Source organism: Rutilus rutilus, assembly GCF_951802725.1.
Source record: "Rutilus rutilus genome assembly, chromosome: 1".
In the NCBI taxonomy this organism is placed as follows: Eukaryota; Metazoa; Chordata; class Actinopteri; order Cypriniformes; family Leuciscidae; genus Rutilus; species Rutilus rutilus.
The window spans coordinates 38998550-39025204 of NC_140209.1; the positions used below are offsets into that span (position 1 = coordinate 38998550).

Sequence of the window (26655 nt, forward strand, 5' to 3'; positions counted from 1 at the left end):
CTCAAAAAGAAACATACGCTATTATTTTGACTAGACAGTTTGCTGCAGCGCGAGAAGCCAGAGGAAGTGTAGGTGATCTGCGTCTGGTTTACCACTGCATGGCTGCTGCTTCCAGACCGTCTGGCGGAGGCCGCTTTTTTCGCGGCCAGCCAGAAGTGGCGCAGCCAAACGCTGTAATTGAAAGTGTGGAGGTGGCTGGGATCCAAACAGTCTATCTCCTCATTGCATCCCCATAGTCAGTGAGTCCTCCCACAGCATCTTATGCAAACAGGCCGCTTATGTTATCCTCAGCGGAGCTCGCGTTCGAGGCCTCTGAGGCAGCTGTCTGTATGTTTCTGACACTTCCTCTGTCTGCTCCCTCCTTCTGTTTTGGTTTGGGAAGTGCTCATGCATTACGTTCCATTAGAGGGGTCCAACAACAGGACAGAAAGAGCACGAGGGGGGGGGGGGGTAACTTAGTAATTAGTAATTACTAACTTAGTAATTAGTTACTAAGACTAATTTAGTAACACTTCAAGCCTGAATTATGTTTATATATAGTACATTATAAAGGTATTTTTGAAGAAAAGTCTGATACAAGCTCTTATACGCACATTTGATTTGCCCCTCAGTTTGTAAAAATAAACAAAAAACATGTTTACAGTATTCCACTTACAATGGAAATTTTTAAGGCAAGGCATTGCTCCAGAATAAACATGGAAATACACAGTTTTGAAAGTATAACCATAATAAGACTTCAGCATTGTAAGTGTTAAAAGGGATAGTTCAACCCAAAACAAAAGACAGAATGAAGATCATTTACTCACCTTCATGTTATTCAAAACTTGTGTTGCTTTGAAGAATATTTAAGTTGCTCTTTTCCATATAGTGAATGCAAAAACCAAGAAATGATCATTTACGATAACTAAATATTCAAGCTTTAAGTAAAGTGACTGCCCTCTGGCCTGTAGGGATGTTCAGTTATGAGGTTTTCAAAGCAAGCATCCTAAGAATGCATGCCATTCAGCTGACAACCATACAACACTTTCCAGGCCTGTTTATGGTTTAAAAAACAATTTGGTTGTGCAACATTGTCTTCAGATGTATGGGGCTGCATAGACTTGTATACAAGTAGTTCAGAAAAACTAAAAAACCAGACAAAAAGCTAAATAGACTCACCCATTGTTGACTCTTTTGACCTGAAAAATGGTCAGGAAGCCTGCAATTATCCCTGTTTACCTGTAAAACACACTCTACTTGTAAAGAAAATCAGCAGGAGAAATTGCAGTTTACTTCAAAACACAAAGCAATTTTTCAGCCAAATTTCACTGTTGTGATTTTCATTTTCAGTGGACAATGCCAAAAGCACGGGCCAGTGCCTCAGCAAACAATCATCTCTTTGAGCTTTGGAGAATGCTGGCTGTGAATGTATGCACCCCAGACTACAAATACAACGCAGTATAGTTACCCTGCCATACAATTAAGTATTCATCACAATAAATCATGAGGAAAATTCCAGTGAGTGCATATGAAAAGTCACCGACAAGTCGTGTGTATGACAATCTGCATATTTTTGGGGCATTCTGGAAAGAATTATCAGTTCACACATTTTTCATTTTTAGCCTATAAATCCATTGCTTTCTGAAAATTATTGCAAAAGAAAGTTTCCATTGTCATCTGAAATGACCATTCATTAAGCGTTGAAACAGGCTGTGACAGTAACCATTAATGAATACAGAAATAGTGAGCAATGTCTCACTGTAAAAACACTTATAAGCAGTTCCAGTGAAAATTAAATGTTTTTGTGGTTATTTGCTCCACATCAACATGTTTAGACAAATATAAAATGTTACTACCAACCAAATGTTCGCTATTCTCATTTGTAAATGATGATTTTTCCAACGTACCATTAACATCCCTGTGTTTGTTTTGATGACTGTCTGTACAGTGAAGTCGGAGTTGAATGAAAAATAAAGACAGAAGCTTATGTCATAATTCCACCATATGTACAGGAATAAGGGAACTGTGTGTGTGTGTGTGTGTGTGTGTGTGTGTGTGTGTGTGTGTGTGTGTAGGGATGGGTTGCAGAACCTCTGGACACACTCACCTCATCTGAGTCATTCTCATCTCTGTGCTGGAGAAGATATAATACTTCACATGTTCACTATACACAACATAATAAGCAAAACAACTATTTTCTTTATTCATTATTTATCTTCACCTACAGCCAACAATATTGAAAAGATAGAATTTGAAGACTCCCTTAAAGGGTTAGTCACTGTCAATCTCCGACTCTGATAGCGTTGTAAACACAGTGCAGCTTTTCTGGGTTCTACGTCAGAACGCTGGCTCAGTATTGGCCGGCTCCTGCATCAGCATCACACGCATGAGCTGGCGTTCTGACGTAGAACCCAGAAGAGCTGCACTGAGAAGAAATTGTTGAATAAAGTCGTTATTTTTGTTAGTTTTTTTTGCGCAAAGAAAGTATTCTCGTCGCTTCATAACATTAAGGTTGAACCACTGTAGTCACATGGACTATTTTAACTATGTCTTTATTACCTTTCTGGGCCTTGAAAGTTAAAATGACGTTGCTGCCTATGGCTGGTTCAGAAAGCTCTCGTATTTCATCAAAAATATCTTCATTTGTGTTCCAAAGATGAACGAAGGTCTTACGGGTTTGGAACGACATGAGGGTGGGTAATTAATGACAGGAATTTCATATTCATTTAAAGGCCCTTTTAATGTATTTTCTCCAAAATCACTATTCTTATTTGTTACTATGCAGGCCTTATGTGCAATGATGGATAATGAAGTTTTTGTGATAAAATTATTTAAAATTTATTATAATCATTTTTTAAAACGACACAGATTTATGTAGCTAATAAATCCCTAAAAATAATACACATCTGTTTAGACACAAGACTTTTGTGATTAAAAATAAAATGCTACATCACCAATTTGGTATATCCAACCCACCTTACCTGCATGTATTTGGACCGGGAGAACATGCAAACTCCACATAGAAAGGACTCCTGGCTCAGCCGTGACTCAAACCATGGACCTTCTTGCTGTGAGGCGACAGTGCTACCCACTGTGCCACCCGAATGAATAATAATAATAAAGAAATAAATAATCACATTTTCCTTCAAGGAGACCTGTAGCCCCACTAAACCCCACATAAAATGCAATTAACACCACCTGTTAAAAAACGACACACATTACTTGAAGAATACAAATCACACTTGCCATTAAACATTTTCCCTTTCTATTGAAAACCAGGGTGGAGGGTGGAGGGTGTGATTGGGGGAGTTTACAGAGGCAAGACCTGAAGGAGAGCGGGGTGTGGCCAGGTCTGCGGCGCTCTCATCTCCTCAAGGGGAGTGTTTGTGGTACTGTGGCCTCGGCACATGTGGGCCAGAGTGACGAAAGAGAGCAGGGAAGATAGTCCGAATCTTCCACCCACCTCGCAGGCCAGCACTCATAAACAGGACAGTTACACAAACCTGGCCTCAGACTAGTTTTGACGAGACGCAAGTCAGGAGAAGGGAGGCTGGCTTACAAAAAAGGGGCTGAAACACACACACACACAGGCACATTTACTATCAAAAACACTTGCTCTGCCAACAGAGACTACATAGAGAGGAGAGTGGGACACTGCTGAGTCCAGGGAGCAGGGATTTACTAGAGGAAGTGAAGAAGAGAGGAACCTGGATGGACACCCTCTGCAGTCTCAGTGGCCTGGACCCTCTCTGGGTGAGTCTCAGATGAATAATAAACTCACTCACTTCAATAGCCAATTAAAACAGAGATAAAAAATATATGAAGGTTGCTTAAAAAGAACTGTATCCAGTAATCAGTTTTTGCTATTCATGCCCCTTTATTCTTGGAAAAATCATTGTTTTTGACACTGTAACATACATTTGGGGTGAGTCGTGAATTTTTCATTCATTGACTGAGATTGAATGCAGGACAGAATGCAAAACTTTAATCATCAGTTATATGGTTATTCTGTCTCGCTCACACATAACATTTGTTAAATGTGTGAAAATATTTTTTTTGACATGCTTTAAATGTGTGTTTACATTCAAACAGCTGGTATCAGCAAGTGTGCAGTGCATGATGTAACTGGACTTTAAACTATATTTTTAACAATGTTTACAGATGTCCAGTGTTGAAATTCAGGTAAATAAATAAAAGATTAATGAATATACAAGGCTCTTTTAAAATCAGATGTAATGATATTTATTTATTAGGGCCTTCCATGGTACACACTAATCATTAAGCAATATTTACCATTGCACAATGATTGTGGACCAGATGATGTACATTCAATAAGTAACAGGCCACATTTTGTAGATGATTTTAAAATTCTAGAGTTGCAGCCCAGCTAACGGAACAATCTCAGAAAGTTGCCAAAATGTACAAACAAAACGTTCTTGCAGTAACATTAACAGACCAAACTTTTAACACTATATCGGCTTTATTAATACATTATTAGTGCACCGTTCTTTCACAGTCACTACAGGAAAAGTTTGACCATTGTTGTTTTATAATAACGAATCAGCAGTTAATGAATCAAGTTTAGTTTACAGTGTTTCTCAGTCGCTTTGGTGCATTTCTCAAATCATCCTTAATATTTGCAAAGAAGTATGTGCATTCTCAAAACAATTCGTACAAACAGCACCACACATTGGATTACCTGCAAAAGCCTGTTACTTAAAATCTTTAGTTCATCTCTCAAAAGTAAGTATTTGGCAATGAACATATCAGTGGCATCAGAATGAAAAGTCCTTGTGTCATTGTTCGCAAACAAGATGCGTGTTGTCAGTGAAACGCTGCACTCTGTTAGTATGTAAACAATGGCAACAGTTTGGATGACAGTTACTGTATTGAAATGTACAAAGCTGTGCTTCTTCTGTATGCCATATATCCATTTCAAAAGTTATTTATTGAAAGAGACTGGATAGGATTCACAGTTAAACGTTTACTAGTGGTCTGACAAAAAAAACAAAAAAAAAAACCTTCCAATATTAGTGTGATATAGAAAAGAAAAAGAAATAGGGGCACAAAGGCGAAAATACAACAGTAGAAAGGCAAACACAGGAAAGACCCCTTAGGCAGAACTTTGCTTTTGCATGCAGCACTATATATATGCTTGCCAATTGAAGCAACTTTGAGCTATTTCAGAGAATTGGTTTCTCATTGGTTGATCTACATTCTCTTCATTAGTGAATGTCAAGATTCACCTGCACAATTCATCAATTCATGGCACATTTACAAAAAGTCTAATAGAAATGTGTAGAAAATATGCTTGACAGTTTATGACAACTAGATCAACCATTTTGCATTTAATGACTTATACGATGAACTAATGACTAGATGGTTTGAGGGGTAAGACTATTGCACAGAGAACTATTTAATACATTTTGAGCAATATGGCATTAGCAACTGATAACTGATCAAAACTGTAATCAGAAGACTGTATATATACTGTACCAAGGTGCACACTATGAATACTATGAATGGGAGAAAATACAACACACAATTTGGCAGAATAAATCATACCTTATAAATAAAAGAGTTGGTATAAACTCAGCTTGCCATAAAAACAGCTAGTGTCCAGACTCACACTTGGCAATGCACATGTCCACTGACTGGACCAACCTGAAACATTTATTAAATCTTATTTGAGCATATGAAGTAACAATGTTTTTGTGGCAGTTCATGTCCGAGTTTGTTGCTGACTTGAAATATGTTAATAAACGTGAATTTGGAAAACAGTTTGTGAGATTTTGTGATTATTTCCCCATTCAAGTAGATACGAGTTGCAATTATGGCCGTGGATGAACTGACTTCCCTTGAATGGGACTTTGCCTTACAGTCTACAGTGTTTCGTTAGTTCTATTACTTATTTTGTTTTACTGTTGTTAGAATATAATTTTGTGCAATCCTGTTTGACCCAATGGAACATTATTCAGAACGTTCATATAACCTAGAAAAAAAAAATTGTTTCTAAAACAACATTGTGAACATTCTCAGAACTTTTTGAAATAGCGTTTTCATAATGTAATGGGAACATAAGAACAACATTCTTAGAACATGAAATTTTTAGCTGGGAAAGCATGTGAAATGAGATGAAGAGGTCAAGGCTATAAGCTCACGTCTATTGCAGAATGTCTGACAGCATCACTGTTTGACCTGCTTGTGCACAATCAAAATAAAATGTATTTATTTCCATTTCCAAAAGAAATAACTTGAGATTTGTGAACTACAAGCCACCCTTACAAATTTCCTCTACATAAATCCAAACATCAGCGGTGTAATTTTTAAACGTTTCTTTGTGCAGACTGGCAGTCTGTACTCCTACACTTGCAGGAAGGGTACACACACCACTCTGAATCACTTCCTGAGACTGTGGTTGTCATTGGGTTTAGACCAGTGCAAACATAGTCTTAGAGGATGTAGGATGGGTAGAAGACGGTGTCCATTGAACTCCCTGTGGAAAACTGTGACTGTGCTGTGCGCTGCCACATGAATGAGAATCTCTTTCCCTTCCTGGGCCCAGACCACAGTACACCCCCTCATAGATGAGGACATATCCTGGCCAAAACAACAATGTAATGAACAGAGTGTCTCATCTTGAACCTGCAGCACTGGATTGCACTTGCAGGGTTATAGATACTGGTCTAAATAAATAGATATCATATCATACAAGAGTATCATATCATACACCAAGAAAGCATCATAAAAGTGGTCCATTTGACTTTTGCACTATATTCCACATTCCTGAAATCATGCAAAACTTGACGTGAAATAAAGACCAAAACGGAAAATCTTGACAACTCTCCTTGGCGCATTCATGAGCAAAAATTTTTAAGACGTTTTATTTGTAAATGAATCATACTTTTGATTCAGACTTTAATAGAATCAGGTCATCCAGTTCACAAAACCAATATGAATCTGATCCAGTTCTTGAGCCTTCAAAAATATGGTTGCAACAGTGAACAGATCAATGGAGGGAGAGATTATCAGAACAAGTTAAATTTTGGTCTATTCCTCAAAAAGTTTTTGCATGACTTCAGAATATTTATGGTGGTTTTGCATCCTTTTCGAAGTTTTAAGCTTTAATCAGTCAAAAATCTTCTTTTTGTGTTTCATGGAAAAATGGGGTTGGGAACAACATAAGGCTGAGAAAATATGTTCAGATAATGCACTGGAGATCTGTTGAACTTCTCCATCAGCCAACTGTATATGTACATGAGCAAACAAGCTTAAACAAAGCTGAGCCTGGTGCTCATGGCCGTTCTCATGGTGTATATGGGGTTTACATTGTGGCTTGCCAAAGGTGCACTTCTTATATACTGCCATACCACAAGACTCCTTCCAACCAGCATGCAGTATTTATCAGAGATGTGCCATTGCTGGAATAACCACAGCATAAGGCACAGCCAAACAAGTTCTCATTAGTCCAGAGAAAGTAAAAAAAAAAAAAAAAAAAAAAAACCTAACATAACAGCTCTACAGCTACGTTTGGACATCAGCCTATTTTCCAACATAGAAAAGCCAGAAATAACTGAAGAGATACTGTGTGAATTACTGATGCCTGAATAGAACGAGCCTGTGAAATTCAGCTTGAGAGAGAAGTGTTGGCAATGATTTCAAACTGAGTTTGTCCAACTTTGATGTAATCGAAATGCACAGATCAGCATTTTTGTCACATATCAAAGCCTGCTTGTTTTCAGCTGTGAAATACGTTTGCATTTACTTTAAATAATGCAGTTTAAAGAAAGCAACACTCACTTCAGACTATCAATCTATCAAATGTGTACAAACTGTACAAACTGTTCTACAATGTCAATATTTGTACACACTACATGCTTTTTGTTCTGCTGCAATGCTTCTGAGTGGAAACAATATCTGCCTACAGGGAAATCTTTAAATTAATTTGTTTATTTGTACATTACATTTGTGGAAATTGGTGGTTTTCTACAATCAGAATAGGGGAAAATTAATAGTACCTCACTTTGTCCTCATTATCTTTACAGGTAAACAAGCTGTGAAACTAAAACTAGGATAATACATGCTGCAGATTAAAAGTGCTGGTTGTGTTGGTATCTACAAAATTTGTATTTGACTGTTCATGTGATGTAATATAAAGCAGCTTTTATGCTGATATGACTATAATATTTTAAACATACTTCGTAAAAGTTCTAGTCAATTCCTAGGGCTAAAACAAAGAAAAAAATATTTAATGCACCTAGACATTTGAACGACATGTCAAGTCACTGCCTCAAAAAGGATCAGTGCACTTTCATAGAGGTAAAGATGTTTTTTTCCTGTCATGACTTGAAAACAACCAAGACAAATCCAGCTATACTCATCATAAACCCAGTTGGCAAACAGTGAAGATTTATTACAGGAGCTTTACCTTTCACCTCTCTGCAATTTCACACAATTTGTCTGTTGCAAACACTGCAAGACAACTAATATAAATCACAAATTCACAGAGCCATTTGGACTGAACAAATACTGGGGAACATCAATGAACATTCAGCAATCTGATGAACTGTATTTTGTTCACCAAGTAATTCAGTATGAGTGAATGAAATCGAATAAGTTGTAAACTGCAGCTAGTTATTAATAATTATATTACTCATGTAACAAGTTAAAGAGGACTAATGGTTTAACACTGTGTTTTCAGGACTGGAACGTCACATGGTACACACTACATCCAGACCTCACCCAGTGTTTCCAGCACACAATACTGGTGTGGTTCCCCTGTTTCTATCTCTGGGTTTGTGCCCCTTTCTACTGCTTGTACCTCAAATTCTACGACAATGGACGCATATCTATATCCAGCCTCTGCTGTGCCAAGACGGTGAGTCGTTGAAACTAAGATCTAGTTTCCACCTCTCTAAGACCCTGACTTGAATATAGCATCAGTCACCTGAAAAACCCACAGGCTATTGTTGTGTGCATGGCAATGTAGAAATAAGCAATAAAAAGTAACTAATTGCGTTACTAAGTTACTTTTTTTTTAGAAAAGCAACATTTTATGTTACTTTCGCGTTACTTTTTTCACCTGGGCTGGGCTTGTTTTTTTATAACAAAAAAGTTATATTTTTGGGCAAATGTAAAGACCTTTTCACACCTAAAGTGAAATAATAAGACCCAGGTTGAAGGAAATTCACGGTTGTACAGTAAAGGGAGCAGTTCAAACAAATCTTTCAGCTGTCCTGCTGTTCTGGATAACATCCTAATAATAGGATGCAGGAGAAAAAAGTTTAACGCTTACTTTACCAATAAAAACAAAAAAAATGTATAGTCATTTTTGCTTATGGTTTAATTGAATCATCGAAGGTCAGCAGTGAGTACATTGGACAATAAAGTGAGATTAAATGCATAAAAATAAATGTTTTATTGGAGGTTTGCATAGTATTCTGATTCTGCATTTCAATGATTTTATTCGTTTTGAGGAATATTGAATCTTTTTTTGTGCAAGTGAGATGAGTAAATGCATGCTCACATTTAGTCTACTACAATAACCATCATGTTTACACACAACGCCTCGATTTCCCCTCGCACTTCGATTTGTCTCAACATGAGGGACAAGAGAGCTGTCAGTCAATAAATGGGAAAACAAAGTAACTTGCATTACTTATTTGAAAAGTAACTCAGGTATTTTGTTGTAAATTTTAAAAGTAATGCGTCACTTTAGTTATTTGAAAAAGTAATCTGATTACGTAACTCAAGTTACTTGTAATGAGTTATCCCAACACTGGAAATAAGTGACATCATTAACGAGCATGTAAAAGGCAGGAAAATGGTTCTACAGGAAGAAAAACAGATCATATAATTTCATACGACCTAGTTGACATGTAAATCAATTCTAATAGAGCACACATACCTTTCAAAAGTTTGGGGTAAGGTTATTTTTTTCCCCTTTTTTTTAAGAAAAAAACTTTTATTCAGCAAGGACACATTAAATTGATCAAAAGTGAACGTAAAGACATTTATAATATTACAAAAGATTGCTTTACAAAAACTATGAAGCAGCATAACTCTGTTCAAGATTGAAGACTGAAGTAATGATGCTGAAAATACAGCTTTGACATCCCTGCAATAAATTACTTTTAAAATAGATTCAAGTAGAAAAGTTATTTTAAATTGTAACAATAATACTGTTTTGCTGTATTTTTGATCAAATAAATGCAGCCTATAGATGAGCATAAGAGACTTGTGATCGGTAATGCAAGTTAATAAAAATTGGGGGGGGCATGACACCACAATGTTGCAGTTAATGCTTACAAGTCTGTGTTCATGTCTTGTAGGGTTTGGGTTTCTGTCTGGCTTCCTTTGGTTTCCTGGAGATGGTCTATCTGCTGGTGGAAAGGAGCAGAGATATCGAGCATCACATGGTCTTTCTCCTGAGCCCTATAATTCGCAGCCTTACCATGGTAAATCACAATATTACTATTCTCCGGAACCTCCCCTTTCCATTAAGGACTGTTATGAAATACCATGTTGATTTCAGAATTATAAGGGTCCAAATGTTTGGAATTCTATTTCTTTTTTCAATTAACTCTTTTATAGAGGATAGTTAAGATTTATGATCTGTTATATTTAAGCTTGAATGAAGAAATCTCTTTGTGGCTAGACGTCTGGCAGAAGTTTCCTGAAGGGGTCAGGATAAATAAGCTTCTTTTACCTCTGGTCACAGCAGACAGCAGTGTCAACAGTGGTTGTAGTAAATGACTTTTCTCCCCCAGATCTGCCTAACAAGATAAGTCAATTTTAAAGTCCTGGCACAGACTAAACATTCACAGTAGTCTATGCTTACCTGCATAGAATCAATACAAAATGTATCAACAAAAACTCCACGTCTAAGCTGTCTAATGGTATTCAGTCCTCTTCTTCTAGTGAGTGTTGGATTTCTCTATTGACCTCAACTAGCACACTGACTGAAATAAACTGTGTCCTCAGATACTGGCAGTGTTGGTGATTCATTTGGAGAGGCTGAGGGGCTTTCGGTCCTCTGTCTTTCTCTTCCTGTTTTGGACGCTTGCAATCGTCTGCTCGCTTGTGCCTCTCAGAGCCAACATACAAGCCATCATAGACGAGGTTTGTATATCCCTAGTATACCAAACTACTGTATAAAAAATATATTATTAGCATATATTCTAATTTAGTTTAGTGAAATTTTTTTTTTAGTTCACTCAATATGTACTAAGGAGCTCAAATGTCTGATAGTACGTTAAAAATCTCAAATTTGAAATCTAATTTAAACCCCAGAAAGTTTTAGGATTCTAAAAAAGATTCTGCACTATTTTAGGAGTACTGCTGACAATATAATTGTATTACTAATAATAAAAGCAATAAAACAGATTAAATTGGAAAAATACAAAAAAATAAGCATTTATACTTGTGGTCACAAACTTTTGGACCCCTTTTTGTAGGGTTTCTAATATAAAAGCCATTAATGGTGCTTTGAGAAATGAGTACATTTGACTTGTTGCCTTAATCTCTGAATTTCTGGCAATACAAAATGTCTATACTTTTGTAGCGCGGAGTGTTTCAGAAACAAGGAAGAGGAGGATCCAAGTGCAGTAGGGCAGTTTATTAACAAAATAACACAAAAACATCCAGGGAACAGGGAAAAACCAGAGTAGCCTACATCCAAACACAGAACTGAAACCAACTCACACAAAACATCCACTAAGGATAACACCAGACAAATAACATTAGAAACACTTGGGTATATATACACTCAAGGGGAGATTGGCAAACAAGACACACCTGGGAACAATCAGGAACTAATCAACAAGAAAAACTACAAACGACCACAAAACATGGCACAGAACAGGAAAATAGCATAAAAGTCCACACGAGACAAGAGGAACACAAGACAGGAATCATGACAAACTTTGTTGTTCACCCTTTACGTATGCGTAACACGGGCCCTCGAATGGTTTTTTCAAATGAATGTTACTCAATCTCACTCTCTAAATTTAACTGTGTTGTGTCTGAGAGCCTAACACAGCGGTGTGTACACAGAGTGCTTACAGATGGTGCTCTTCTCTGGGCAGGCCTGTCGGTTTTCCCTTTCCACTTCCCTCAGTGCCCTCTTTGTCTGAGGCTGAGGCAGTGGGGAGAGCAGCCACAATCGCCGCTGGTGTTTTTCCGGGACAGATAGGAGAAGCCGCATACGTCTGCGGATGCTGTTACTGTGTTCATCGGTCTGTCTGTATCTCGTCTGCTGTGATGATCCATAATTATGTCACTGCATCTTGTCACAGACTAACAATAAATAGCTTGACACTGGAAGGGGAAATATATATGTAGCTCACATGCCGAGGCAATATATTGAGTTTGGAATGTATAATCTTTAGGGCTATATTTTGTTGTATATTTATATTATTTATGTGGCTACCAGCAGGGCCATTCCAAGCATGGGGCGGGGCCCAGTGTGAGGTAGCGGAAGAGGGGCCCTCCCTCGGTCTGATAGCGTTCCGGGGTGGGGTTAATTTGGGTGGGGTCCTCTTTGGTCCGTTTCACCGTGGGGCCCCCTCAACAAAAGTGATAAAAGTATGGCAACAAAACAGGCTCAACCCATATGCCACTTTACAACAGTCTGATGGACCAAAACTGCAAGATTTTAAAATATAATAAATGTACGCTTTCAAAGATATTATGCTTTGGAATGTATTGTAGTGTAAAGAGGGAGACCTGCAATTAGAATGTGTGTGTGTGTGTGTGTGTCAGAGCCAGCGCCATCCTGCCGCCAGATCAAGTCTCCCTCTTTACATGTAGTAAAAGTGAGTTTCCCAAAATTAAAATACTGACTTTTGAAAACAGATACTTGAAAAATCTAGGCTACTTAAGTACAGTAAGGAAGTAAAAAAAAAAAAGTAATGAAGCCGCGTAAAGCTCAGTGATGACATCGTTTACATAGGAACTGAAGCTTGGTTTGTGGTGGGATCTGTTGTGCCCCAAATGAGCCCTCTGGCAATGAGCAGCAGGTCCAAAAGAAACAGCAAAATAACTGGTGCTTGGTCCTCTCATACCACACTGTGGGAGGAAATGTTCCCTAACCAATTTGAGTTTCTCCAAACTGTTTAAGCATAAAGTGGGGCAGGCAAATAATCACAGTATCCTGCATTGTGGTGTCCAGAGTTTGGACTGTGACCATTTGAGTAAAGCTTGTGTTTACATACTCTTAAAGAGGCCTGCGCTGTCACTTTCTCTTGTAGCTTGGCCATTTGACACCATTTCTGTCAGAAGTCCATGGGAATGGATGCCTTCTGTGGCCCCTGTAAAACTTTCAGCAGCAGATCCAGGCCTCGGCATATTTTCTCTCGAACAAATCTTGAACCTTGTATTATGCACTGTCTACACACATAGATCAAGTGCTGGGTGGTAAAACTTTGTCCCAAACAACAAATGCGAAAACTGTAATACAATGATACAAACATCAGCATTATTCCTCTATAAGCAAAAGTGTTTTATAATTCATAAATATTATCTTTAAAGGGGTGGTATAATGCCCTTTTCACAAGATGTAAAATAAGTCTCTGATGGCCCCAGAGTGTGTATGTGAAGTTTTAGCTCAAAATACCCCACAGATATTTTTATATAGCATGTTAAAATTGTAAATATTTGAGGGTGAGCACAAACGCACCGTTTTGTGTCTGTTCCTTTAAATGCAAATGAGCTGCTGCTCCCGGCACAGAGGGCGGAGCTTCAACAGCTTGCACTCACACAGACATGCACTGAAAATTTCTAAAACGTTTAACCTTTTATGTTTAAACCGGATTCAGACAGTGATGGAGAGACTCAAGAAGAGGTGACAACATGTAGAATGCAACAGGACGTTTCTGAATGGTTAGTTGATGAATTTATGTAGCTGATGTGTAGGTATTTTCTAGTCATTGATTAGCATATTCTGTCTTGATAATCCATAAATTGTGTTCCGGGGGGCGGGGTTTATGTAAATTTTAGGGTTGGTGATGTCACTAACCCGGGAGGAATGTCATGTAGTCCCTACCAGCCGTTTGTTGTAGTCCTTAAAAAGTGATTTCTTTAAAAGCAAATATCTCCCTTTGCTTTGAACTTTGAGCGTCGTAACTTTGCAGATGTTGTTTATGCTCAAACAGCAACATTACACACTAACTAAAGTTAAAAAAGTTAAATCATAATCAACTACCCCTTTAATTAAAGGTATAGCGGAGGATTTTCCCGAATTTTATCCACTTTTTGAAAAAATGCACATGCGCAACACTCTACCTGCTCCCGAGAGGGAACGCCTATTAAACGTGTGCACGAGAGAGCATGCACGAGCTAATCATAGCTTACATTAACTTTTACTAGCAGTGATTTTAAATGGATTTCTCCAAATAGCATGCCAAACTTTACCTGTCAAGTCGAAACTTTGCGACTGAGGCATCAGTGGGAAGCCCAACCTGTGTTTTGAGCGCACGCCATCGTGTGAATCGTGTGCGCGAGCACGTACGACGGCCTTACATAAACATATCACCAGAATGATTGACACTTAGGAGGACCAATAGTCTTGATGATCCACCCGGAAAAAGAAAATCCTTCGCTATACCTTTAAATAAATATACTTGTTCATAATTTCTTTGTATGATAGCCTGCCCAAAAAAACTATGTCTGCACAATTTAGCATGTTTCACTGTGTGAACACAACTACGCAATATGCTAACAAAATCTTTAACAAGTTAATATTTGAATAAAATGTGCAATTTTTCCTATAGGCTGCACAAATATGACAAGAGCATGGATACCAGGAGAAAAATGACAAGATAGCTTCACAGGCCAGTGTGCGATTGAATACTCACTGAACACCATTACCAATAACTTTCTACTATTAGAGGTTGTGAATGAAGAGTCTCAGTCTGTTGGCATGAAGATCTTTCTGTGGTTTGTATTTTTTATACCATGATTTAGAGGTGTTCATAAATAGATTTGTTGTGTCATTAATCCTAGTTTGATGGAACATTTAGGTCATTATAATAAGCTGAGGTCTTTGAAAGGAAGGGCGGGGAACAGCAGGCATCATCCCCAAAAGAACACTCCCCACATCAGCCACCAGTCCCGCCTCTGCACACTGCGGTGAGACAAAGTGGGCGGCTGATCTCAGATCAGCACTGGTACTAGGGCAGGCAGAAGAGGAAATACGGATTATAGTCCCACAGGAAGCATGCAGGTTATGTGGCGAATGACTCCTTGGGAAATCCCTGGCAAATGTGTATGCATCACTTATGTGCATCTCCACAGAAGGGGAGAATGAAAACATGCAGGGTTATTTAATAATTCATCTGTCGTATAATTCAATTTGTGCTAAGAAATCAAGCAAATCATGTTTTTTCAGTACTGCCTGGCAGGTCTACAGGGGATCTAAAAATTATTGTTTGATCAAATTTTTATGAAGAAATGAAAACATGCATTAAACAAAATATGTATATACATTATTATTATAATATATTAATATAAGCAATTATATATACTTAGCATGGAAAGTACTTATTTTACAGATGAATTATTAGCTGATTAAAAATACTTTTTACCACAACAAATTAAATATAAGTTTTCATTATGAATTGTTATGTTTTATACTTTATCTAAAATCACCACACAAAAAAGCATGGAAAAAAGAAACATTTATGCTTCCAATTTTAAATCAGTGCACCGACCGTATTGTTCTCCACACTGTTGTCTACATTCTACTGATATCCAGTCATGTGTGTTTCAGGGTTTCTCTGCGGATGCGATGAGATTCGTGGCATTTTTCACATTCTTCTCTCTCCAGCTGGCTCAGCTCATCCTCAGCTGTTTTGCTGATAAACGCCCAGCAACTTTTAAACCTGTATATGTAAAGGTAGAGTGTCATCAGTGTTGATTTTTATGAGTAAACTATTATTTGGAAAACGGTCCAAAAATAATACCTGGAAATATTGCTTTTTGCACTAGAATCCATGTCCAGTTGAGGATGCTTCTTTCCTTTCAAAAATACTTTTCTGGTGGTACGGCAGGTAGAGTCATCTTTTTGTCTCTCATTACATGAACTTCTGAGGTTCTTGTGAAGGTCTGGGGAACAAAAACCCACTGAGATATAGAGAAACACACATATTTGTGCTCCACAGATTGGTGGTAAAGGGCTACCGCTCACCTTTAAAAGCTGAAGACCTCTGGTCTCTACGTGAAGAGGATACATCTGAAAAAATCATCTGTGATCTAGAGAAAGAGTGGGCCAAGCAACGCGCCAAACTGCAACAGTAAGACACCTGCTATTTCCTTAACTGCATGTTTTCCATCCTGGGATGATGATTTATACTGTGCACAAGTAGAGATTTAGTCAGTAAAATATGTAACATCCATGATTTGCCTGCTCATAACTACTGATTTATTTGTATTATTAGTTAACAAAGTGCTACTTTTTACTGTTGCAACAATGCTAGCAATGCCATTCCAGAGACTAAAGTGTGGTTACAAATGTTGTGTTCTCTCCTTCAAACACAGGCAAGGGAGCTCTCTGAACGGATCACAAGCTCTTGGTTATAAGCTGAGCGAGCAGAAGCAGCTGCTCAGAAAACTCCATACAGAACAAAGCTCAGGCTTCTGTCTGCTACGCACACTAGCCAAAAACTTTGGCCCCTACTTTCTGACTGGGACTCTCTGTTTGGTCATTCAAGATGCTTTCATGTTCTCCATACCGCAAGTGTTAAGGTGAGAGAGGCAGTAATTCTGTCATGGCATATACAGTGATACTGTATATAGTGCAAAACATACACTGTACAAATGTTTGGGGTCTGAGAGATTTTTTTATGTTTTTAGAAGTCTTTTCTGCTCACCAAGGCTGCATTTATTTGATCAATACAGTAAAACAGCAACATAGTAAAAATATGATTATAATTTAAAATAACTGTTTTCTATTATAATATATATATTAAAATGTAATTTATTGCTGTGAAGTCAAAGCATCATAACATCATAACATCATAACTGAACAGTCTTCAGTGTCACATGATCCTTCAGAAATAGTTTTAATATGATGATTTGATGCTCAGGAAACATTTCTTATTATTATCAATGGTGAAAATAGTTGTGCTGCTTAGTTTTTTTGTGGAAACCATTTTTACAAGATTCCTTGATGGATAGAAAGGCATTATTTAAAAATAGATTAAAAGTGACAGTAAAGACATTCATAAAAATTCTATATAACGCATTCTTGCTGAATAAAATAATTCTTTTTTTTATTTTTTATCTTACATTGCTCCTTTGGAGTGGTAGTGTATTTAGAATGTGTTGACTGCTTTACTACAAAACTTTACTGCACAAGACAAGCTCAAATGTCGAATCTCGTCAAAAATAAAAATATTTTTCATTCCTATTCATTTCTTTGTGCGCAAAACCAAAACATCCACAGTGTGTAAGGCCATTGTGAAAATGTAGAGCAAGAACTTTGGCACATCATTTTAAAGTGTTGTGCAGCAAAAACAGAAATTTGTAAGGGGAAACTTAACCGTCTATGAACTTGTTGCCCTTTCTCAGTATTGAGTGTGAACTCAATACTGAGTTCACACTCAGCCAGCCCCCCACATCCTGCTGTGGTATAGCCACACATTGTTAATTTTGTCCCATGCACCACGACGCTAAGGAGAGTCTGCTCTCTGCAGCATCATATTGTTTGTGGCTGAGCTTTAGCCCTAAAAATGCAAAGAAACTGCAGTTGGATCATCAAATTAAGCCATTTCATCTGGCATATAACTAGCCAAGAGCAGTGTGGCGGGTTCACTGCTCCAGAACCACAGGAACTGTGGCTATCAAAACACCCCTTTACAGTTTGTGCACTCTGAGAAACGTTGATGCATGTGCCCGGGGTTGTTGTTTGGGCTCGGCCATATTTGTTCAGTCCCAGTTTTTTTTTAGGTTTGGCTTGGGTTTGCTATATTTCAAGTTAAATAAAGACAAAAATAAATTAAATTTAACTTAACTAGCAAAAATGGTGTGCTACTGTTTGGGTGTCAGTAAATCATAACAATGTCTGTTTCTTGTTCTTCAGCCTGCTGCTCGGCTTTGTGAGGGATGAAGATGCCCCCTTGTGGAAGGGTTACCTCTTTGCCTTTCTGATGTTCCTGTTGTCTTGTCTGCAGTCCCTGTTCAACCATCAGTACATGTATACCTGCTTCACGGTGGGCATGAGGGTTAAAACTGCAGTTATGGGACTAGTGTACAGGAAGGTAGGTTTTTGAACTGTTTGCTATGAAATGCAAAGATGCATATAATGGTTCTCACATTCATTTTTGTCTCCACAGTCTCTGGTCATCAACAGCGCGGCCCGTAGAACATGTACAGTCGGAGAGATAGTGAACTTGGTTTCGGCTGACACCCAGAAACTCATGGATTTCGTGGTGTACTTCAATGCAGTGTGGGTGGCCCCGATTGAAGTCGCCTTATGCCTTTTCTTCCTCTGGCAGGTGAGAAGTGCTGCTTCTACGAAGAGAAGCAATAAAGATGTGTTCATATGTAAGCGACTACTAATGTTTTGGGGATAAATAAGGTATAAAGATGTCCTAAAATATTTGCACAGTTTTTCTAAGAGTGCAGATGTAAAATTCATTCATTTCAATGTCTCATCTCTGTACAGCATCTCGGCCCATCTGCATTGGCTGGCATCGCCACTGTGATTCTCATCTTCCCTTTAAATGGGTTAATTGCCAAAATGAGAAGCAAGCTCCAGGTATCATCCATGTTTTTCCATGGAGTCAAATAACATTTCCATAATATTCGGGCAGTGGCGAGGTCGTGTCGGTACACAGCGTCATCCCAGGAACTTCATGTCTACTGATAATTTAAAACATGAGCATGAGGCCAGTCAGTCCAGTTCTGTCCATAAAAACCACAGTATTTGTTGTAAAACCGAAATGTCTTTATTAGCTTTGACTGAAACATCTAAAGAATTGAAACTTGCCCATATTGGTTTCTTTCTGGTCTTATAAACAACTTGGCTTGCATGATTCTCAATTCACACATGTTTTAACCTGTTTTCTGCACTCAGGAGGTCCAGATGAAGTACATGGACGGCCGCATTAAGCTTATGAATGAGATTTTGAGCGGAATAAAGATCCTGAAGTTTTATGCCTGGGAGAATGCTTTCAGAGAACGTGTTCTTGGCTACAGGGAAAAAGAGCTAAATGCTTTGAAGAAGTCTCAGATCCTGTACTCAATATCGATCGCCTCCTTCAACTCCTCAACTTTCTTGGTACATTTCATCATCTTAACAAATGAATATAGTCCTAACAACTGAAAATTTTTAACCTTGTACACCACTTTGCCTTCAGATTGCATTTGCCATGTTTGGAGTGTACGTGTTGATAGATGATAGGCATGTTCTGGATGCTCAGAAGGTCTTTGTGTCCATGGCGCTCATCAATATTCTCAAAGCTCCACTCAGTCAACTGCCCTTCGCAATGAGCACTACCATGCAGGTGAGCAGCATTACCGCAATTCAAATATTTGAACGCTTATGTATTTATATATTTGTGTATTTTCAAGTCAATTATCCAAAAGAAGTTATCTTTGTTTCTTCTTGTTTCTAAGGCTGTGGTTTCTCTCAAACGTCTCGGAAAGTTTCTCTGTCAAGACGAGCTGAAACCAGATAGTGTGGAGAGAGCTCCCTACAATCCTGGTGAGTGCATTAGCTTGTCATTGTTTTCAAACTTTCCTGAAGCTTATAAAATGCTTTATGTGCCTTAGATGACCAACATTGTTATACATGTTGAGCAGTAAAGAGATTTTTCCTCATCAATGTGATGGTGGAATCCTAATGCAGGAAGCCATAACAAAACCCGACATTCAAAAAACAAAAATAATGAGTTACTGATCTGCCAAAAAGACCCACCTTGAAGAATATTTTTGCAGTTTTAATACAAGACATGGCCATTTGTGCAGGCAGTCAGTCAGAAACATTCATTTAAATGCTGTAATTCTGCAAACACTACAAGGAAATTGTGCGGCTAGGAGGTGGGTGTTGGTAGTGGCTGAAATTCGTATGATGACTTCATGCAGTGGTCACTGGAAGGGGATTTTCAGCTTTGGAGCTGTAATTATATTTATATGACTTTTTCCACATTTTTGTGTGTTAAAGACACATTTTAAAATGCAACTTTTTTTATAACAAAGGTCAAAGAGAAGTTTTTGTGAGAATGCTTGTGTCTTTCTCTCTACTTCATCCGAATAATGGAGACAAGCCAATAATATCCCATGGATTATGGTCAAAAAAAAATTATGTAAATGTATAAAGCAAAATCATTATCATCATCCTGTTCCCTCATTAACTTGTGGTATAGTTTTATGAGCCTCAAATGCAAAGCACACTTAAAGGGATAGTTTACCCAAAAATGAAATGTGTCAATTTACTCAACTTCATGGCCTGTATGGCTTTCTTTCTTCCATATAACCAAAAGGAACTATTCTGAATAATGTACCAGTGAGCTGTTAACCTCAGCAACAGGCTTTATAAGAATTAACTTTTTTAATCAGTGAATTGAACTTGAGAACAGAATCAGTCAGATTTGTGATAAAAATTCAGATTCAGTTCATTTCTGGTTAACAGGTTAGCTGATTCTTATAAAAGACCTGACTTAATATATGTATTGCATTATAAATTTGTCTTTTTCTCACATGAAAAAGACATGGATTTTTTTTTATTTTCATGGTTTCAGTGAAAATAATTTTAGTCTATGCCTCTCACAAAGTTTCATAGACTTCAAGCAGTCCATGAAGCTCAAATGCCTTCAAAATATTTTAAATATTAATGTGATTGTGCAAGAGTTGTATAGAACACTTTTATTATGGTATCTTTGTATTTTGAAGCTTGAGAACTGCAACTGCACTGAAAAGAGCATGGAAAAATCTTCCAAATGTATTCAAATATTCTGCAGAGTAGAGAAAGTCATACAGGTTTGGAACAACATGAGCTCACCTCTTCATTTCCTTCTTTTGTCAGATGTCGATGGTGTTGTTATTGACAACGGCACTTTCAGCTGGTCTAAAGATAGTACACCATGTCTCAGGAGGTAGGTGACTTTGAATATATACTTGTAGATCCACCATTTCTAAGCATATGAAGACAATAATCCGGCAACGATTAATTTCTGCAGGATCAATGTCAAAGTGCAACGTGGTTCACTGGTGGCTGTGGTAGGTCATGTGGGCAGTGGAAAATCCTCTCTTCTGTCTGCGATGTTGGGAGAGATGGAAAAGAAAAGTGGCCACGTCACAGTTACAGTAAATCATTCAGGAACATTATTAAAAAATATATTGGCATCATTCACATATTCCACATATAATTTTGGTAGCACTTTCTTTCAGGGCTCTGTGGCTTACGTGCCTCAGCAAGCATGGATCCAGAATGCCACTCTGAAAGGCAACATTTTGTTTGGACATGAAAGGAAAGACAGCTGGTACCAGAAAGTGGTGGAGGCCTGTGCTCTCCTACCAGACCTGGAGATCCTACCCGGAGGAGACTCGACAGAGATTGGAGAGAAGGTAAACATAGATTGAGAATGACTGTTACACCGTGTCTGAACCAGACATGATAGAATAAAGTGTAAAGCTATATATATATATAAAAAAAAAGAAGAATCACATTTATTTTAAATTTCAAATATGGAGGGATACCAGCAGAGTAAAACTCCCACTGCATTTCTACAATGTTCGCAGGGGCTGAATCTGTCAGGAGGTCAGAAACAGAGAGTGAGTCTGGCACGCGCAGTCTACAAGAAGGCTGATATCTATCTGATGGATGATCCCTTGTCAGCTGTGGATGCACATGTGGGTCAGCACATCTTCAAAAAGGTCATTGGACCTAATGGAGTTCTTAAAAATAAGGTACAAATAAAATAATATGAGTAAGATAAACAAAATATGTGACCCTAAAAACTAATATGTGAAATGCTACATTCTAAATTGAAGTAGCAATTTGAATTTGAATGCAAGTAGAATTAAAATAAACAAATTCAAAATGCAAAGTGTGATTTTAAACTAGAAAAGCAAGTTTAGATCAAAATAAAATAAAATAAAAAGCTTTAAAGGTTGACATGCTAGACAGACAAAGACAGACAGATAGGGTTACCTGTCCTGAATTTCTTTGAATTGCAGTTTAGCTAATCATCCTGTCATTCCAATTAAACTTTATGTGGATCATGATGTGGACAATTTAACTTGAATTCCAACTCTTAAATGAAAAGGGAACGTTCTTCAATTCTGAATTTTGTCCAACCCTGCAGCAGACATGAACAGGCTTAAAATAACAAACTAACTAACTAGCTTATTTAATAATGCTCCCTAAAACAGACTCGTATCCTGGTGACCCACGGGCTGAGCTTCTTGCCCCAGGCTGACCTGATCCTGGTGATGGCTGATGGAGAAATCACAGAGATGGGCTCTTATGCCGAGCTTTTGAGCAGACAAAACGCCTTTGCTGACTTCGTTCAAGCCTTTTCTGTTAGCGAACGCAAGGAAAGTGCCACCCACAGAGGTAAGATAAAAAAGATTGAGTGCAGCTTAACAAATGACTAAACACTACAACGCTATTTTCATGTTAACGCGGTTAAAAATGCAGATTCACTTTGTTTTAGGGACCAGGAAATCAGTCTCTCGTCTCAGCATGACAGACTTCTCAATTGACCTCTCCCAGGAGCAACTCATCAGGTAACCAAGTTTTGAAAATGCAAATGCAACCGTTGTTGAAGAATACATATTCACCTTTCTGCCAATTTTATTTAATGAAGTGGAGACATGGGAAGTGCCAGTATACAAACCATGGAGGCCATATCTGACACAGAACAGGAGCAGGACCAAGAGGAAACTGGGAGACTGACCCAGGCTGACAAAGCCCATACAGGCCGAGTAAGTTATAAAGACACATCCACAGACATTGCAAACAATGGGTAGATGCATCAAAATATACCTTCATATGTAACCAAAAGCCAGAGAATTGGATTGGAAGGTCAATTTTAAAGCTCAGCTACAGCATAAAGCGTTTCAGATGTTCTTGTGTCACCACAAAGATCTAATTTCAAGCCCTGATTACAGGCCTTTTGCCTTCATTGTTCTGAACACCATAATATAGCTTGAAAGTGGCACTATATCATCCAGAGTACTGTTCCTCACACATTCTTCATAATGGGTCACACAGGTGAAACTGGAGCTGTATGTGGAGTACTTCAGGACCATTGGCCTGGCCCTCATCATCCCCATCATCTTCCTCTATGCGTTTCAGCAGGCTGCCTCCCTGGCCTACAACTACTGGCTAAGCCTGTGGGCAGATGAGCCGGTTGTGAATGGAACTCAGGTCAACACAGATCTGAAGCTTGGTGTTTTTGGAGCTCTCGGCTTTGCACAAGGTTAAATATCCTTTATATTTCTCCTTGGGCTTTGTATTGTTCTTGATCATTAACTGTGATGTCGTATTGCAGGAACTGCAATTTTTGGGACTACTGTGGCTATTTCACTTGGAGGAATAATTGCTTCCAGGCATCTTCATTTGGACCTTCTCAACAATGTACTTCACTCTCCCATGTCATTCTTTGAGAGTACGCCCAGTGGTAATCTTCTCAATCGTTTCTCGAAAGAGATAGATGCCATTGACTGCATGATCCCTGATGGTCTAAAGATGATGCTGGGCTATGTGTTCAAACTTCTGGAGGTTTGCATTATCGTGCTGATGGCAACTCCTTTTGCAGGAGTGATCATACTGCCACTGACTCTCTTCTATGTCTTTATCCAGGTATGCTTCTACAGATTGCTCAGCAGGCAAGAGTATTATAACAAGGAGCACCAGTCATTTATCTGACATCTATTCTCCTGTGTTTTCAGAGCTTCTACGTGGCCACGTCCTGTCAGTTGCGTAGACTAGAGTCGGTGAGCCGTTCACCCATATATACTCATTTCAACGAGACAGTTCAAGGAGCCAGCGTGATTCGGGCCTTTGGTGAACAGCCTAGGTTCATCCTAGTGGCTAACAGCCGCGTGGACCACAATCAAACGTCTTATTTCCCAAGATTTGTGGCCACCAGGTCAGGTTCAGTCTTATTCATTCTTTGTTACTAGTCCTGGCCCTTCAGTCTAACTCTGTACAATATCCTCAATGTTATTCCAAAAGGTGGCTGGCAGTAAATCTAGAGTTTCTGGGTAACTTGCTGGTCCTTGCTGCAGCTATCCTCTCTGTTTTGGGAAGGGCCACTTTAAGCCCTGGAATCGTAGGGCTAGCTGTGTCCCACTCTCTCCAGGTAAGGAACTTATTAAGCAAGTCAAAAAGCCATGCATGCTATTTTCTGCCTATTAAGGAAGAAGTTCTCAAGAAAAATACATTTCAGGTAACTGGGATCCTGAGCTGGATTGTGAGGGCATGGACTGATGTAGAAAACAACATTGTGTCTGTTGAGCGAGTGAAGGAATATGCCGAAACAAAAAAGGAGGTAATGTTGGTTTAAATGCTTTGTTTTTCACATAAATTCCTTTATGCAAAGTGACCCCAAAGTATATTTTTACATTAATTCTTGAGGTCACTAAGTCTGTCTTGGGTTGTCGCAGGCACCATGGACCTTCGAGGACAGTCCACTCCCGTCACACTGGCCCAGATCAGGATCCATTGGATTCCAGGAATATGGACTTCAGTACCGCAGGGGTCTTGACTGGGCCTTGAAAGAAATTTCCCTCAGTGTTAATGAGAGAGAAAAAGTAAATATAACATCTGGAGGAAATAAACACATTTTGTGTTTTTACTTTTTATTACGTACTAAGCCGTTCATCTAATCCACTCAGGTTGGAATTGTGGGAAGAACAGGGGCTGGGAAATCATCTCTAGCTCTCGGAATATTCCGGATCCTTGAGGCAGCAAAAGGAAAGATCTACATAGATGGGATAAACATTGCAGAGATTGGATTGCATGAACTGAGATCTCGTATCACCATCATCCCACAGGTACAGCTGAAACTGGAAAAATATTTAATAGCACAGCAATGACACAAACTTTCAAAAAAAGATTCAATGATTGAGTGCTTTAATTACAACCACACCTTTTTGCCCAAGGATCCAGTGCTGTTCTCAGGCTCCTTGCGTATGAATCTGGATCCCTTTGATGGCTACACTGATGAAGAGGTGTGGAGATCTCTGGAACTCGCACACCTCAAGAACTTTGTGTCTGGCCTTCCTGACAAACTCAACCATGAGTGTTCAGAGGGTGGAGAGAATCTCAGGTACAAACTCTTGACAAGATTCCTCCCTCTTTATCACTTGACTAATACCTGATCTGATTGTTTCTGACTGGATATTCTGGGCTTCAGTTTGGGTCAGCGGCAGCTGGTTTGCCTGGCTCGAGCTCTCCTCAGGAAGACCAAGATTTTGGTTTTGGATGAAGCCACTGCAGCTGTGGATCTGGAGACGGACAATCTGATACAGTCCACTATCCGAACTCAGTTTGAGGACTGCACCGTTCTGACCATCGCACATCGCCTCAACACCATCATGGACTACACAAGGTGCAAAAAAAAGTGCACGTGTATTTCTAAGTAGAATACTATTATGATTAATGATAATGTTCTAACCCAGTCCTATTCAACTGTTCCCAACAGGGTGATTGTGATGGACAGAGGGCACATCACAGAGATGGACTCTCCATCCAATCTGATCTCTCAGCGTGGTCAGTTCTACCGAATGTGCCGCGAGGCTGGGCTAGTGTGATCCTGTAAAAGAACCACCGGTGACAGAATCAACTCTTCACTCGTGAGAGACTATGAAAATAATGGTGCAGAACATCTCACCAATACACCTTCTGAGACTACCTGAAACTTTTCATCACAGTACTTACCAAAGGGCATGTCTTGCCTTCTCAATCAAGAGAAGCACAAAGCTCAGGATGAAGAGGTATTGTCCGTAATAGCCGTTCTACAAGAGCAGGTGTCCACATTTTCTCCAGTATTACAGAAGCGGTGTGCTTCGGCATTATCCTGCTGAATCTTTAACTGACGTCTGAGATGCTAAAGGAACAGACTGATTCTCTCATGTCGTCAATATTCTCATCTCAGAAAATGAAGACTTGAGTAACATTAATGTACTGCAGAGGTCAAAATAATGCACACTTCAGATGGTCAGACTATAGCCATGTCCACCATCTCTCATTGCTGTCAAATTGAAGTTTTGTAGAAGATCCTGAAAAGACACAGCTATAGAACTAGTCAAAATTCTACTTGAAGGAGTTTATTAATCATCATGTCAGCACATTAAACCCTAAATTCTTATAAAGGTGAAAGCTATTTATGATGTGAGAAACATCGATTCATGTTAAAAACAATGCAACAGTCATCCTTATAAAGAATTTGCCTGTTTTAATAGTAGTACGTTTTCCATACTCTAAAACTTTACGTCAGTATTTATGTATTTTGTACTGTATGATAACTGTATTTTTATATATTTATAACCTTTCCATGCACACTTCATGTGTGACTGTCAGACTTGAAAATGCTATTTGTATTCTCTGGACAGCTTCAGTAAAAATAAATGTTGGTAGTATTGATTAAAGTAATTGTTTTCTTTCTCTCTCAGAAGAACAGGTTCTTAAACGGTTAAGTACAATGAGATAAAAGATAAGAAAAA

At 38.6% G+C, this 26655-nt stretch overlaps 1 protein-coding gene across 1 annotated transcript; it reads left to right on the forward strand.

The window, feature by feature from the left end:
* The first annotated feature begins 3610 nt into the window (after positions 1 to 3610).
* Positions 3611 to 26577, forward strand: LOC311300031 (multidrug resistance-associated protein 1). The gene is made up of 31 exons (XM_084424104.1): positions 3611 to 3732; positions 8681 to 8857; positions 10311 to 10436; positions 10963 to 11100; positions 15749 to 15874; positions 15967 to 16028; positions 16140 to 16271; positions 16516 to 16722; positions 18059 to 18236; positions 18312 to 18473; positions 18644 to 18736; positions 19055 to 19258; positions 19338 to 19484; positions 19597 to 19684; positions 21005 to 21074; positions 21159 to 21285; positions 21370 to 21546; positions 21721 to 21888; positions 22354 to 22537; positions 22638 to 22710; positions 22791 to 22908; positions 23198 to 23405; positions 23478 to 23788; positions 23878 to 24077; positions 24164 to 24290; positions 24378 to 24479; positions 24595 to 24741; positions 24826 to 24984; positions 25093 to 25259; positions 25347 to 25541; positions 25635 to 26577. Exons 1-31 carry the CDS (start codon positions 3691 to 3693, stop codon positions 25741 to 25743), a joined length of 4524 nt encoding a protein of 1507 aa, XP_084280230.1. The 5' UTR covers positions 3611 to 3690; the 3' UTR covers positions 25744 to 26577.
* The last annotated feature ends 78 nt before the right edge of the window (positions 26578 to 26655 follow it).

What these genes read in the sequence shown, in the direction of transcription:
- LOC311300031 (XM_084424104.1), top strand. Translation starts at nt 3,691, where the DNA reads ATGGACACCCTCTGCAGTCTCAGTGGCCTGGACCCTCTCTGG. An exon ending in CTTTTCTGGTGGTACGGCAG is followed by an intron (nt 16,029 to 16,139) that starts GTAGAGTCATCT and finishes TGTGCTCCACAG; the next exon opens with ATTGGTGGTAAAGGGCTACC. An exon ending in GTGGCCACGTCACAGTTACA is followed by an intron (nt 21,286 to 21,369) that starts GTAAATCATTCA and finishes ACTTTCTTTCAG; the next exon opens with GGCTCTGTGGCTTACGTGCC.